Source organism: Alosa sapidissima, chromosome 5 (genome assembly GCF_018492685.1).
Source record: "Alosa sapidissima isolate fAloSap1 chromosome 5, fAloSap1.pri, whole genome shotgun sequence".
Taxonomy (NCBI): Eukaryota; Metazoa; Chordata; class Actinopteri; order Clupeiformes; family Clupeidae; genus Alosa; species Alosa sapidissima.
In genome coordinates, this window is record NC_055961.1 from 11,468,939 (window position 1) to 11,485,690 (window position 16,752).

The 16,752-nt window shown below is 40.2% G+C and overlaps 1 protein-coding gene across 1 annotated transcript; it reads right to left on the reverse strand.

The window, feature by feature from the left end:
* Positions 1-46: 46 nt before the first annotated feature.
* On the reverse strand, positions 47-16,503 carry LOC121708927 (LIM domain kinase 1-like). Its single transcript, XM_042091889.1, has 15 exons — positions 16,016-16,503; positions 9,640-9,775; positions 8,150-8,259; positions 6,448-6,621; positions 5,860-5,965; positions 5,319-5,494; positions 4,102-4,291; positions 3,452-3,538; positions 3,134-3,265; positions 2,922-2,981; positions 2,719-2,784; positions 2,081-2,252; positions 1,849-1,904; positions 1,466-1,623; positions 47-1,282 (listed from the first exon to the last, which is right to left on the reverse strand). The coding sequence occupies exons 1-15, from the start codon at positions 16,102-16,104 to the stop codon at positions 1,159-1,161; spliced, it is 1,836 nt and encodes a 611-aa protein (XP_041947823.1). The 5' UTR covers positions 16,105-16,503; the 3' UTR covers positions 47-1,158.
* Positions 16,504-16,752: the final 249 nt, after the last annotated feature.

Below are 16,752 nucleotides of genomic sequence, written 5' to 3' on the forward strand. Positions count from 1 at the left end.
CTTTAAGTCTACCATTTTATAATATTTCAATTAAAATTTAATTTTTAAAAACATAACTCTCAGTAATCTCAAGTTATTCATCCAGGGTAAAAATATATATTGCATGATTTGACTTTCTACTGATTTTAGCCGTCCATTGGGAAAAGCGTGGGGTGAGTATAGATTTCACTACACACACAGCATTGTGAGTGAGTACCATGACAAAGTTCCACCACATTGTTTAGGTACAGGCTGTTACATTCAATACAGATGTGTACCGAATGTGCCAAAAGCAGTCTCACAGTAATCAACAGTAGGGGTTTTTTGCTTGCAGATCATGTTTCAAATTCGAGTTCCCACACAAACATTAAGTGGCAGGTCAGTTTAGTCAATTAACGTCAAAAAACATTTCACACCTTTTCAAAATACTATTCTCATTGTGCATCAGCAATATTGTCAGTGAATTTTCGGTTAGCAGTACCTACAGGCTTACTGTACTGAAAATGAATAATTAATTCAAAATCGAGGTACACACAAAACCATGATTTTTGTGTACGGTTACACAAAAATAAAAAAAAATAAAAAAAGTAGCAAAACAACCAGGCGAAACAAACAAATTAGCTTGCTAGGACATTTGGGGAAAATACTGCTCTGTGCAGCAGATGAGACGCACTCTCTCACATGTTGTGAATGATTAAGGTCGCCAACGTTTTGTGCCATTAAAATAGGGTCACCTGCCAAAAAAGGTTGGGAACCCCTGCATTAAGGTCACATGTTATGTAAAGCACCTTGAGTCAACATCTAGAGTTGCTGGTGAAATATAATTACACTGAGGGTGGCCACTAGGTGGCAATGGGTCATTTAGATTCATAGATTCATAGACTCATTTGGAATACCCAGCAAAATTAATTTGGACAGTCAATGATTAAGTCATGGGTTGAATTTAAGTAATTTATAAAACATTTTATACAATTGTAAGCCACTTCTTTCAAGCTCTGGGAAGATAAACACTGCAAATAAAGCTTGTATGCTTTCTATTCTGTCATCTTCTTCAGTTAAAATAACCCTTGGCTATTTGTTTTGATACAAAACTTTATTTCAGATGAACATCATCATTTACAAACATTAAAGTGCAGAGCGTATGAAACACCTAAATTGAAATTCTAAGATAAATTCCGCTCATAGTCTCTGGGTTTCCCAAAAGTCCTTCTGCACACCATCTACCTCGGACAAGAGAGGGAGCCCCATGTCCATGTTCAAGAGAAGATTTTCAAGCCATCCCTCCAGGGTGACAAAATTTGGCCTTTGAGGATATAAATGGAGATGCAAACAAAGACAAAGAGTGGTAAAGAACAAAGAGAGGATAACATTGAATAAATGTTACTATCTTTTAACACATACAGTTTATAGAGTTAATAAATAATCATTAACCTCAACTACGGTGCAAAGTAAAAACAGCTTTGTGATCAAAGGATGAAAGCCTTACCTTTTCTCGGCAACCAGGTCACAACACAGGACCGCCATGGGGAAGAAAGACGAAGGACAGTCTTTAGGACAGAACTGTTTCACAAAGCCAGACACATCTAGTCCATACTCCATGGTGCGCGGCAGGAAGTCTGGGTCTGCATACACTCTTCCTATTATCTGGCACCAAGGAAAAAAAGGTGTGTACGTGAGAGAAGTGCTGATGTCATAATGTTTCTATTGCAAAAACAATGGGCTTCTCAGTAGACACAATATTTGGCAATAACACATTCAACTACTTTAATGAATTCAGAGAATCTTGTGGGGAAATGACTTGTTATTTAGAACACAAGTTCTCATCCACTAACTCAGGAAATGACTCTCCGTTAAAATGAATGCTCTCACCTCACAAAGCATGATTCCATAAGAGAAGATGTCCACTCGCTCATCATATCTCTCGCCTACACAAAAAGATCCAGGATACAATATGAGACATAGAAACAACATACTAAAAAGTCATTACTTTGATATTTTAATATATTTTCTCTAAACATTTACACAACAAAACCTACAGTTTTCCAGTTCCTAGCATCTCAAATCACTCATACATTAAAACTCGTCTTGCTTTTGGGCATACCATGGATCATCTCTGGAGCCATCCAGTATGGATTCCCCACCACTGTGTATTTCCTGCGACGGTCCGGTGGTGTCTGCTGCCCATCCTTCCCCTTGGCAGATTGCCTAGTCTGGGTTTCACTTTTGGTCACCCATCGAGAAAGCCCAAAGTCCGCCACCACCACACTTTGGTTCTGAGGAGTAGACCAATCAGACTTTTACCCAAAAGGTCTGCTTTAACCGGCTCATATATCAATTGACCACATGTCCCACAATATTTTATTCATTCACACTTAAAAGTCAGACGGTTGGCAAGGATACAAAGCTTTTGCTTTTGCCAGATTATATAGCATATATCATATTGCATACTCTACTGCATGCTCTACTTTCCGGCCTATAAACTGATATGAGGTTACATGATTTTGTCAAATGTCTCCATACAGGGAAATTCATTTTTTTGTCTTATGTATGATCTAAGAACTAGTCTGATTCTGATTAAATGGGATATTGGGCCTTGCAGTTAATAAGCAGGTGTGGTTAATACATGGTTTTCTTTTTTTAATTTGCATAAAACACTGTCCACTGTCCAGTGCTTTATGCACAATATAGAGCAAATTACTATTAGCATATAGTCTATAGATGTATATTAAATCTACTAACCTCTCTCACAAGACAGTTGTGAGAGTTCAAGTCACGATGGATGATATTCATTGAATGGAGGTAAGCCTTGAAGAAGGAAAAGAAGAACATATTACAATCAGATGATAACAAGTCATCACACAAATGTCATACATTCAATTGAATTTCATTCTCTTTGAACTAGACCTTTAACAAGAAGTTAGATGTTGGGACAGATGATTTACCATGCCTGCTGCAATGTCCTTCGCGTGACTCACTCTTAGCCTCCAAGGATACTTGCAGTCCTGTAAGAAATGAATACAGTTGAATTTCTTAGGGTCACAGAGGTCAACAACAATGACCGTTGGTTATGTGACAGATGGAAAGATAAAGATGAAGCAGGGAAAAAAAACAAGAGCCTAAATGTTCTAACAAAGCTTCAGAAGCTGTGCCTTACCATTTTCTTTATGGTATCTCTCAGAGTCCCCCCTGGGATGAATTCAGATATTAAATTGAGATGCTTGTCCTTGTACAAGATGCCGATGAATTTCAGCACGTTGGGATGATCCAAACAACGCATAACTTTTACCTGTAAATGCAAGGACATATATCATACTTCATTATCTCCCAAACATACATTGAAGACATCATGGCACATATGCTAGTCTAGCTGATGCTGTGCATATTGGCATTATATGAACCATGCCAGCAAATGTAGTTTAACACCAGCTACAGCAACCCACCACAAAATCAACCTCGTTCCCTTCTTACTGACCTCTTTTAAGAACATTTTGTGTGTTTCCTCATCAAAGCGAATCACTTCTTTTAGAACCATTACTTCCCCGGTCTCTTGATGAGTTACCTGACAAAACACAAACCATAAGCATCAGCTGGAATAGTAATAGAAGGCAGTGGCAGCAATAAAGTAGATCTAAGGTTGTTCTAACAAAATATGAATAACTGATTACTGGCACTATGGAACGGTTAACTTCTTAGTATCACAATTAATTTGATGCTGAATGCTCATAAATACATTTTCATTATTCTGTTGTGTAAGTCACATGTGTAGTATAGACTATATTGGATATACCTTGTTTAGTAGAGAGTTGCATTTTAAAACATTCAATCAATAGACGGTCTTACTATGTTAGAAGCAGCAAGGAGGAAATTCAACACAGACAAATATGTAGAGGTAATGCCATTCATTGAGGGAAATTAGTTAGAATGTAATTCAAATACTGTAGGACCTACATTGTACATTGTAAAAACAACATGGGTAAGGGGCATTTGAGCTGAGAAACTTGTTTGGCATTGATTACTATTATGTTTGTAACAACTCTATTAGTTAATAACTCAGCTTAATGAAACCAACAAAATCACTGAACCCAAATGACATCAGTTCATCAGGTGTGTGCAACCTCTCACCTTGACAGCCTGGCCAAAGAAGCCTTTCCCCAGTACCTCTCCCGGGATGAGGTCGGAGGGTCGGAATATCCTGTGGATGCTGCTGCCTGTGTCCTCTCGCACGGACTGGGAGCGGTTGATCTCCCTCCTCTGAGAGACCACAGTCATAGAATAGTTTGAACATGGCATTTTATCTGTGCTGCAGCTTCGCCTAGACACGGAGGGACAGACAGAGAGAGATAGAGAAAGAGAAAGAGAGAGAAAGAGAGAGAGAGAGAGAAAACTGAGTGAAGGCTGAGAGAGAGGGAAAGAGCTGCTGTTCTGCCTTTAAAGGAGAATTCCGGTGTGATATTGACCTAAAGTGTGTTTAAACATGATACCGAGTGTGAACGTATGTCTCATAGCTCATCTCGGCTTGTCCCCTGCACTCTGAAATCTGGCGCTAGTTAGCCGATGCTACCAAGAGGTTTTCAAAGGGGGTGCCTTGGGCATCAACCTAGCCATGCAAATAAATCACTGTTTTACTCCATTTACGAGGCTCAAAGTAGCTCCACACTTCATTGGTAGACTTCCGAGGGCCCTGACATTTAAAACGAGACATTGAGAACTTTGAAAAAGCACTGGTAGTTTATTTACAAAATGATTTTTACAGACAGTACCTTCAGGAAGTTTACCGTTCACCGCCATCTTGAATTTAGTCACGATAAGTCGAGCGACGAGTACAAATGAACAGGTATGATAAGGGATCAGATTCCAAAAATAATTCCGTGGAAATGCATGGATTCCAGTTGCTGCTACTGGAAGCAACTGGAATCCATGCATTTCCACGGAAATAATTTAGAAGTCATCTCCTTCTAGATACAGTGTTTTTGTCGCAAACAAAATCAACCTAAGCGTGCTCAGATGACGTGATAGACGAACACTGTTGCTCACCTGTCCATCACCGTAAAGCCCAAATTGATAGGTCCTAACAGCTCTGGTTCGAGCATAGTTGCTCTACAACGGAGTAATGCCAGACCGAACCTCCCGACCTCAAATGTTGTGGGCGGGGCTAAGTTCGGCTGGCACCCAGGCTACCTTTAAGCAGGCAAGACCAGAAACCCATCACCAATTTCTCCTTACAAGTAGCATATCAGCTAATAATCGCTTAATATATACCATAAAGCTAATATGCTATGTCCGATGTTATTGTTTTGTTGTTTCAACTGTGATTGTTTTATTGCTGAAGTGCCACTTACAGGATGTTTCTAGTGCGAGGGCTTTTCTTCTGAGGTGGTACTGAGAGGCTGGTGGGAATGTCCAGTTCCTCCTCTATGATGGAGGTGGGGCTGCTTGGAGATCTCTGCGGGCTCTGAGGGTCGTGCTCTACAGTGAGCTGGAGCAAGCGCTCGGTGTCATGGATCACCAGGTCGATCTGATGGAGAGAATGGGTAATAATAATAATAATAATAAGTTTTATTTATATAGCGCCTTTCTCAGACTCAAGGTCACTTTACAAAGTCAACACAAACAAAGCAAGACAACACAAAAGCAAACAGAAAAAAAGGGGGTAAGTGAAAATAAGATGACATGAATGTAGACTATACTTTGGTCCTGCTATTATTGTTCATGGATATCAGTCAATTAACATTTAAGTGTTATTTGAAATGGCGCTAATGTATTTAGAGAATTTCTTAGTAACAGTCTTACTTTATGTTATGTAGTGTAGAAGAATTACTTTACAATTCAGTTCACTGAAAGTAATATTGAAGGGAGATGAGATGAGATGGCATGGCATACCTTATCCAGTGAAATATTCTGAATGGGTGTTCCATTAATCTCGAGGACCTTATCTCCCACATGGGCTAGGGCCTTAACATCCAAACTAGCATGCGTCACATCCATCCTAGAGGAGCAATGGATGACATGATGATGTGATCAAGAGGATTTGTCTCAGCCCAAATACTAAACCATCAGCGACCTGTTACACATGATAAACAGGCCGCACAAAAATCATACTCTTACTGCGACCTGTTAGACATGATAAACAGACCGCTCAAAAAACATGCTCTTACTGCGACCTGTTACACATGATAAACAGACCGCTCAAAAAACATGCTCTTACTGCAACCTGTTACACATCATAAACAGACCGCTCAAAAAACATGCTCTTAATGCGACCTGTTACACATGATAAACAGACCGCTCAAAAAACATGCTCTGAGTGCAACCTGTTACACATGATAAACAGACCGCTCAAAAAAACATGCTCTTACTGCAACCTGTTACACATGATAAACAGACCGCTCAAAAAAACATGCTCTTACTGCAACCTGTTACACATGATAAACAGACCGCTCAAAAATCATACACTGACTGTAGACTTACTCAGATATTCGAAATATGTGCTTGTTTTCGCTGTCTCCATCCTGGTCCAAGTGGAGGGACAGACTTCTGCAGCCATTGGAGGACGGGGGGAAGGAGACCAGGGTCACAGTATGCGGTTCCGTGGGACCTTCCATATTTGCGCGCTGGTCCGTAGCGGTTGAATAACAGTGCCCACTAATGGGGAAAAAAGGAGATCATGTTTGTGAACATGACTCTTTTTTTGGGATAAATAAATAAACATATTTGTGCACAGTTCATATCCGAGCTTTCTTTCTGGCATTTCCCCAGAGATGTAAGAATAGATGCTTTCAGTGGGCTCTAGTGAACATGAAGCTTAGAGCGACAGATATATTTAGACATATTATTTGGTTAGGCTCTGATATGGAAACTTTATATATATTTCACAATTTTATTAATAATACCAATAACCATAACTTTTATTTAATGATTTAATCAAAGTTTTGACTATTCATTAACAAAAATACACTTTCCTGATTTGTAAATAATCAGAGACTGTGGTGATCTCCACAAAGCTATTTTCAGACCGCAACACCATTCTTAGAGCCATCTATCCAGCCTAGCTACATGAGAATGTACCATTTGGTCAAAAAAAAAAAACTGACTCAGAGAAGGATTTCAAAAATCAGTTGAGTGATATGTGCCATATCTTGCGAGATAGGATATGACCCAACTGTTCTAGCTGTGAGGTAGTACAAATTAATGCATAGATACGCACGCACACACACACACACACACACACACACACACACACACACACACACACACACACACACACACAGTGAAAATGATAAATACATCTTGTTTTAGGGCACTGTTTTTATTTGAATGCACTTTTGCACATGTGCCTGTTAGGCTGTTAGCTGTTAATAGTCTGCAGGTGGGGTAATGAGTTAATTGCGCCACACCCACTCTGGTGCTCTATAAAAGGTCCAGGGTTTTGGTGTGTGTTAGACCGACTGATTGATGTGCAAGTTGTTGTGTGTAATGTCTATTTTAAAGCAGGTTGTTAAATTAAAAAGAAGACCTTTTTCTACAATCAACTATCTTAACAGTTTTCAATCTTTTAAAAATGCAAGATGGTGGATACTTTTTCACGCACACACACTCACATGGTGTGTATATTTGTTGGGCGAAGATCACTATCATTGGCATCTTTTTGTTCTTTGGATATCCTCTCCTAGCAATTTATTTGTATACCCAACGCAGTAACACTGATTAGCTGAATATTTGGGCAACAGTTCAAATGTCGTAGACAGCTGATTTATTTACCTAACTGAAGCCACAGTGTTATATATGAAAGACAGAGCACCCAAAGCTAATCTTTTCTACTAATGTTTTTACATATTTGGAGCGACAGTGTTGTATGTTAGACAGAGGGCACCCAAAGCGAATCTTTTCTACTAATCTTTTTACATATTTGGAGCGACAGTGTTGTATGTTAGACAGAGGGCACCCAAAGCTAATCTTTTCTACTAATCTTTTTACCTATTTGGAGCGACAGTGTTGTATGTAACTGGTGACTGGCTACAATGGTTGCTTAACCAACAATACAAGGCATCATTTCCTGTAGCATTTGGAAAAAAATGTTTCATGTTCAAACTTTAAAGGACCCTGACTGTGTTATTGTCAGTAGAGGTTCTGTGGATGTGTCGGTGTTCTCATGTAAAAATGTACCACTAACCAGTACAGGTTGGAGCGTGACACAAGTGTGAAGGAATCCCCATCTCCGATGCAGTTTCCACACCGGTGGCAGGAAAAACACTCTGGGTGGTATTTCTGCTCGCCAGCCACCTGCGTGGACGGAGAAGAGGGACAGAGGTCAAGCAAAAACAATAGGAGTGTATAATGACGTAACCGCTAAAGCTATGATGTTGTGACTACAGTGGAATGGGAGGAAATGTGACATTTCAAAGAGGGAGGGATTTCCTCTTCAAGGGGAAGCAAGCATGGACTACTGAAATATTTAATGACTTATATGTGAAATGTATTAAACAAGATCATAAAACTGTCATTCACACTGAGGGAGACATTATGGCTCAACAGAAGAAAAACTCCATTCCACCAGCGGAAGAACTAGTTTGTCCGACCAGTATTTTCTCTTTCTGGTTCTAATTTAGACTAATAGGACCCTCCTCTCTTCCCATGGAAAACACTCTTTAGTTCAAGGGCAGAGCACCATAAACACCCAAGCATCCCTATCATCCAGATAACTCCACAACAAACAGCCTGTGTTTTTAGCCTTGAAGTGAAGTGCTGGAATGTGCTTTGGGTAGCTCTTCCTTTTTGTGTGTCCTGAATTTGTATAAACAGTATCTATCCCAGCCACAGTTAAACACAGACACAATACAGTGATGTATGTTACTGCGCCATGAAAAATAAAATACTCAATATAATAATGAGTATAAGAATTAATATCAGTACATAACAGAAATAATCAGTATAAGTAGGCATAAGCATAACCTTGAATTTCCCCTTGGGGATCAATAAAGTATCTATCTATCCATCTATCCATCTATCTATCTATCTATCTATCTATCTATCTATCTATCTATCCATCCATCCATCCATCCATCCATCTATCCAACCAGTAAGCAGATATGAGTAGTAGGCATACATGGCTGGCACTATGTTGAATTCTATATTTGCTGTGTCTGCAGAGGCAAAAAAGGCACCTAACTGAATTTCACACTTCCCCAGGATTAGAAAACTGATTATAAATTCCCATAGCCTTGTTGCGTAAAGTCACGTGACGCCTTTATCTTTAGTAAACCTTTGAAAACAGCTTCATTGTGCTAACGTAAGAAGATTGGATTGAACTAAAGCACCCCTGACTGACCTCCTTTGTCAGTTAGAAAACATGAACTGTAAAACATGATGTTATGCTGAAATATTTACGCTGACTCAAACATGCTTCTTATGAAGGCCTAATAAGGACAACATATAATGACAAACTTAAACAATATCTTAAAATGATGGAAGAAAGCAATCCTTTTACCCAAATGTTAGACAACTCCTGATGGCAAGGCACATCAGTCCCTACTAACAAACTTACTAACATCACTAAGTAAGAGGAGCTACTAATACCACACATTACCACAGAAGGTCATTTGATGGTCATCAGCTCAAACAAAATACTGTGTTGCAACCATGATGCAACGTGTCTACACTTACCATGATGAGGCCTGTGATAGTTTCCGAGCAACCGTGGCATTTCTCCCCATAACAGGCCCAGTAGTCTCTCTTGCAGAAGAGCCGGTCCTCCTTCTCAAAGTACCAATGGGTCAGAATGGAGCCGCATTCACAGCACCTGGGAGAGAGAGTTTAACAGCACCTATGAAGTCAATGAGCACAGAGTAGCATGCTGTGATGGCATAGGCTTAGGAGAAGGGAAAAGAAAAAAGCAACACTGCTACCTTCACGGTGCATCCAATGTATTAATGAATTTAATTTTTGGTCAGTCAAACCTTTCATCAGAGTGATGACATAAGCTACCCGTAGTGTTTTTCAAAGAAAGTTGACCCCCCCTTCTCAGTTAGATTATCAGTATCCGTAACCTTGTGCTGTCAAACCAGATAGTGGACACAAACATCTGGCCAAGAGCATCACAAAAGGTGTGGTGTCTTAGTCACACACTTCTTTAGTTGCTGATGAGAGACAGATTGATGGACAATAAGGTCCACTTGGGGCATGAAAGCTGTACCACAAGGGTCATGGACGTAACGACAGTCAAATGGTTAGGTTGCCCATATTCTGGATCTACCAGTTTTGCTATATGGCCAGCCCAACCACAGCAGTGTCAATCTTTTGTCAATCAAAATTCTATTTTCACTGACCGACCTACAAATGACCCAAATATCATTACATACTTTTGTTTGACTTATAACTGTGGGTAACCATGGTCACCCTGGGGCCCACTGACCACTGACATTTCTTGTGTAATGTCTATGTGTAGAAGAGATACCATGGTAATACACGACACATGCTCAACATTCTTTAATAACACTCACAGTCACTTGTCACAGTCACAAGTTGTTTGTAGTTTGAGAAAATATATCATCACAAATGTTGCATCAGACATCCAAGAGAAAGAGGAACACTTGTATCTACATGAGAGTGACATGATACTGTCATTAATGTGTCATAAACATTATAAACATAGATATATATATGCATAAAGTTGAGCTGGCTCTTGAGCACAATAATTTCATTACCACACCTATAATTCCTTTTATGTGTACATGACAATAAACAACTTGAACTTCAAATTAGTTTCATACATCCATCCTCGCTAGGTTCCTGGTATCCCTAGACACGAGCAGAATAGTGGGCATTTGTGCCTCGCCTAACATAAGTCATATACGAGTATGGACATTATGTTACATTATACAATTTTCCTTTCCAATCACACAACGTGTCACACTATTTAATGCTGTTAATGGCGTGTAAAAAACATAATAAAGCATCAGTGTTTCCCACAGAATTGAATTCCATTTGTGGTGGTTGGTTTGCAGATTTAACTTGATTACAACAGTTTTTAACAAATTAGCACAGCGTGGTTATGATGCTAACCAGATTTAAGCACAATTTAGTACTACCTGGAAAATCATTGTGTGGTGGTCAATGTTGATATTGTGGTGGGCCGCCACAAATAAGTCAATGTAAACACTGAGCATGAAGTAAATACCTTGAAGGTTATCGTGGCAATGGTGTTTATCCAAGATAAGAACAACGACCTGACGCTATTATTCATAATAAATATTTCATAATTTATTGTATAAGAGCCTTTCTTTAGGATACCAGAATCAGATAGTCAAGCCTATTTAAACACAATGTTCAATGTTGATCATTTGTCACCTTGTACATCATTACATTGAATTACTTAAAAATGAATAACTCTGATTTCTCGTTTATCGGTCTTTGAAATCCTCAAATATTGGTATTTAAAATCCCACATTGGTCGGGTTCTAATAGAAACCATAGTTCAGTTGAGGCAACAACATGACAACAAGGTCAAAGTAGCCGAAGCGGTCCAAACCAGATCACATAATGCTTTAATTGGCTGGATGACCAGGGTGGACACAGAGTTTTCAGCACTAAACTAATAATATTCGACAGCGGTGGGACCGCCATCGGGTACATTTGAAGAGCTCAACTGTTTTGAGAAATAAGAGCGGAAGAGTTATATTTCTGTGTTAAGCTCAGTGTTATTGGTACGCAATACCATATTTCCCAAAGAAAGTATAAAAAGACACCCCATTGGAGACTCAGAGTCCAAGGGAATGGAGTCACATCCATGTTTATGAAAGGAAATCCTCACCAGACAGAAAAGTACTTTGAGGATGCAGCCAATGAAAACCAGAAATTGCAAAAGCCTCTTCTCAACATTCGGCATAGATCGGCTCCATTCAGTTCTGGCTCTGGCTAAGCATTGAATGTGTCACTACTATGTGAACCTTTGTATACTTACCCTGGATTTGTGGCTATGAAATCACTTACAAAAGCAAGTAAGCGAATGACCTCAAATTAATATGTTTTTTGAGGTTTTGCCAAGTCAGCAGAATCGTGAAAAGGTCTGAATATAACAAAATGTATATAACAAACTAAATATGACTGCCGCTCAGTCCTGCACATTCTTACAAAAATAAATCATACTTGTCAATTTGTTTATGTGAGTGTGTGCGGGGTGTGCGCCTGTGTGTGTGCACATATGTGTACTGTGTGTGTGTTTATGTGTGCGTGTGTGTGTTTATGTGTGTGTGTGTGTATGGTGTGTGTGTGTGCGTGCATAGTGTGTGTGTGTGTGTGTGTGTGTGTGTGTGTGTTTGTGTGTGTGTGTGTAGCTGATACGGCCCCCCATGAACGGAATTTCATGAAACTTGGCATGCATTCAGAGGGTGTCATAATGATCCTACACTTTAATTTCATGCACTTTTGAACCTCTCCGTCAAAGATACCTGCGATTACATCACCTAATTTTTGCCTTTTCATTTTCAACTAGGTGGCGCTATACCTCAAATGAGTGGATACGGGATGTGTTGACATGGCCCCTGGAGACCAACATACAAAAATAATTTGGTCATCCTAGGCCCTATGGTTCTCGAAATATTCACAGAAAACTGTGTCCGGCCATCTACAGGCCAGTTGGTGTACAGTCACTAAATTTACACATTAATTTACTGTATGGCCCCCCATGAATAGAATTCCACGAAGCTTGGCAGGCATTCAGAGGGTGTCAGAATGATCCTACACCTCCAAATTTGTGTGGTTTTGACCTTGTCAGCCAGAGATATCTGCGATTACAACACCTAATTTTTGCTTTTTCATTTTTAACTAGGTGGCGATATACATCAAATGAGTGCTTATGGTATGGGTTTACATGGCCCCTTGAGACCAACATACTAAACAAATGTGGTTCTCCTAGGCCCTACGGTTCTCGAGATATTCACAGAAAACTGTGTCCACCCTACCCTCCTTTGGGGGGTCCAGTCCGGCAGGGGGGCGACGGATCAAAACGAAAAACAATGGTTCTGTGTCATCCTTGTGGGGCTACATGCCCAACAAGTTTCATGCACCCCGGTCTATCAGTGTCCTGGATATCGTTGACACAAAATTACTGAAGAAAAATAAATAAATTTCTCTGACTGAACCTATATGACCGCCACTTCGCTCCACGGCAGTCATCATAACAAACTTTTGTAAAACAACAGGGAAAATGTGGAACAACAACACACACATTCAGCGGACAATCAACATCTTAAGGTGAAAACATCCCCTTAACTACAGAGGACCAATGTTTGGAATTTGTGGAACATTTCTCAAAAATACCACACCACTCTTTTGATAATGTCATGGCACCCCCACCACATACACACCAACAGAATGGCAAGAGGTCCGTTTCCTGTTTCTAGGTACAATGCATAATTCTAGGCAGCCTAATGATGGTTATTGGTATATCTGGTTTCCAGATGCAAGTGAACAGCGTAGATGATTCAGTTCTTGATAAATAATTAAAAAAAAAAACACCCATTTCAAACACTGGAACTGATACACTGTTGCAGCCCTAATGACTTGTGTGTGTCTTGACATGTAGAGCAAATCCCTGAGAGACTAGATCTCGGTTACTCAGCCCTTAGGTGCTGCTTCTAGGATAAGGAGAAGTGCACTGGTGTGTATGTTCCACTCTATGACACAATGGCCCCAGACTTTATTCGGTGTGCTGTTTCAGCTCATTTTCAACTTTATTCCCCCTTTATTCCCCCTACTCTCACTCACATGGGATATAGGCTACATCACACACACTTATCTCAATGACTAAGGGAGTTCAAAAAGCTGTTCTGACTGGTTAGAATGTTTTTTTCCAACCAAGTGCAAGCTTGTAGTGAAAGTTTGGGTGTGCCTGACTTTTCTTGAGTAGAATGAACCCCCAGGGCTTAGACCTCCAGCGCTACATTCCGATTGACTAATTTATTTCCCTGTGTTTTGTAACATCACAAACCATGCGCCATTACACAACTCATCCATACAAAGTATGACGTTTGCCTATCCAGAACAGCACACATACCGGAAGTAAGACTACACCTGGTCACTCATGACACCTGCACATCATTCATTCGTTGGTTCATGTGCACATACAGTACATGCTGTTTGTGGATTATGTCAGCACTCTGACATCAGTGGTCCTGTAGTGTTTGTCTCGAGTTTGTCTCGTTTCTAACTTCATGCCTATGTGTCTTTTGCTACCCTCCCCCTTTAGGATTGGTATCTACATAGGCCTATTGCATGGTACTGCATCAAAGTAATCATTTTGGTATCCTGACAACAGTCTGCTCACATATAACTTCAAAAGTACTGGTCTGATATCCTTCAAATCTTTATAAAACACAGAGGGTCATCATATCTCCTACATATATCCTACATGATCATCCAGGTATAGATGCTGAATTTGGTTTCACTTTTTCTGGTTAATCGTGCTGGACTGTTATTGTATTTTTCCCCTTGAATAGTTTAGTGTTTGTTCAGAGCTATTGATGAATGTTGGTGGATTACTCCTGTGATTGCTGTCTTTAAAAGAGGACACCCTTACATAAGCACGCATCAGAGGAACAATTTTAACAACATCCAGCTGTTTGGGATGAAACAAAGAGCATTTCAGGTGATCTTTCTCTCTATTTATAACAGAGAGCATCTGGTCAGGATGTAGCCCATCTGTGTTTTTTCCCCCTGTTTTTAAATAGCATCAGCAAACATTCCCCTCAAGCTTATCTTCCCTATAGCTCTTACAGCTAAATCCCAAAAGAAAACCTAAAGGCATTTTCACTTTCAAGTTGAGTGTTTTTACAACATGGGATGTCTTTATTCCTCTTACAGAAAATAACTACCTGTGTTTTCCGGACTATAAGTTGCACTTTTTTTCATAGTTTGGCCGGTCCTGCGACTCAGGTGCAACATATATATATATATTTATATATATGTTTTTTTCCTCTTCATGAAACATTTTTTGACTGATGCGACTTATAGTCCGGAAAATACGGTACAGGACTTCAAGTGTCAGAAACTGCAGTTTTCTGAGCATCTAAACTGCAGATTTGGATGAATTATTTTTCAGTTCTTATGCCTACATAGTAGGCCTACTGTTTTTTTGCAGATATGCAATACATTGGACATGACAATATTATTGTATTGCACTGTACTATAACTGCACTGTTCTTTGTATAACTGCAGTTATTGTTTGTGACAGCTTGTAGCCTACCATTTTAATGCTACACTAAATGGAAACATTTAATTGACCAAATAGTGTGTTTTCCCGTCAAACATGATAACAACGAAACTGAAAGGAAGTTGATAGGCTTTGTGGTAGAACAAAAGGGTGATAAAGTCAGTGTGTGTTTAAGTCATTTATGTTAAAATGTGAACACACCCTACACCCCCTCCCTGGCCTGTTTCCCCTGGCCTGCTGGAGCACTCAAATGGATTTCCTTTCAAAAACATTCTCTGTCCAAAACTCAACCCCTTTTTACAATGCTTTCATGGAAAACACTTTAAACCAGTTTCACATGAAACTATGATGTCCAAAGCCATTTTGTTTTGGGGGAGACATCCTTTCTGAAGTTATGCAGTCTGTTCTGCTCAGAGGAGGAAAAATGTTGGGAGGAAAGTAGAGGCGGGGTGGGAGGGAAGGCTGAGTGAACTCACAACAGATGTTTAGTGATGATTTCACAATACATCGCATCAGTGCAAACGCTACAGCAACGTAGGCTACCCTTTCGCAAGTTCTGGCACATTGTGCTGATCTAGTTTTAAGGAATTGTGAGAAAAAAGAAAACAAAGGCTTTAATACCTTTAACAAATGTCAACCGCATTTTCGTATGCATTTGACATCCTACACTTTTTGAGGCAACGTACAAACTCACTTCAAATATGAGTTCCACAATTTTTACCTACATCAAGCTGAATTGAGCGTGGGGTCACTGTGCTGTTGCAATTTTCATAACACAGTGTAGCCTACATCATTTCAGTGGGAAAAGTGCTTCGAGAGAGGATGACCTACCGTCCTTTTAAGCCTCTTCTGTAGCGCTGGTCCCGTCGAGACATCGGAGAGTTCTCAGACGCGGAGCGATTCACGTCAGCGGTCTTCATCCGAGGCGACTAGCGGGGTTCAGATCACCGGGGACAGCTGTTCGTGTACTCAATGACGTATATTCCACATGTGCCGTAGTCGGCTTTAGGCTTCACAAAAGTCACTAGGGTAGCTACTACCCCGCTAACGGGACACAAAAACACACACACCACACACCCTTTCACGCATGCACGCTCTCACCTAGCGAAAAAAAAACTCTGAGCGAGTGTGTCTGTTTTTTTCTCCCTGTCAGCAGTTTCCTGTGCCTCTTGCTCACTCGACCATTCAGCATAGAGAGCGGTAGAGGGTTGTGGTGGTGGGTGACCCAGTGCCTCCAATTCCTCATGCTGTAAACGCAGTGACCCTTCTGACTCCCAGAATGCCACGGTCCACAGCGTACCACCAGGGGATTAGATTACCTCCATACTCCGCCCACCTGTTGGTACCTCTCAGGGCCTGCATACACAAGCATTGCTTAAATCATGCATTGCACAGGTTGTTGCTTTGAGCTATAGCCTACATGTCTCGATGTGGGCATCTGCCTGGAGTTATTTTTTACCTTGATATTCAAAGTGTCCTACTTCTCCTTTAGGTTGTATGTCACACCTTGAAGGCCAGAGCATACTTTAAGAATGTTTAAATATAAATACATAGATGAGAAATAGAAG

Coding starts and splice junctions, on each gene's coding strand:
- LOC121708927 (XM_042091889.1), bottom strand. CDS start 16,104: ATGAAGACCGCTGACGTGAATCGCTCCGCGTCTGAGAACTCTCCGATG. Junction 4,292..5,318: donor CCTCGCACTAGAAACATCCT/GTAAGTGGCACT, acceptor CTCCGTGTCTAG/GCGAAGCTGCAGCACAGATA. Junction 2,785..2,921: donor AGGACATTGCAGCAGGCATG/GTAAATCATCTG, acceptor TCCTTCTTCAAG/GCTTACCTCCATTCAATGAA.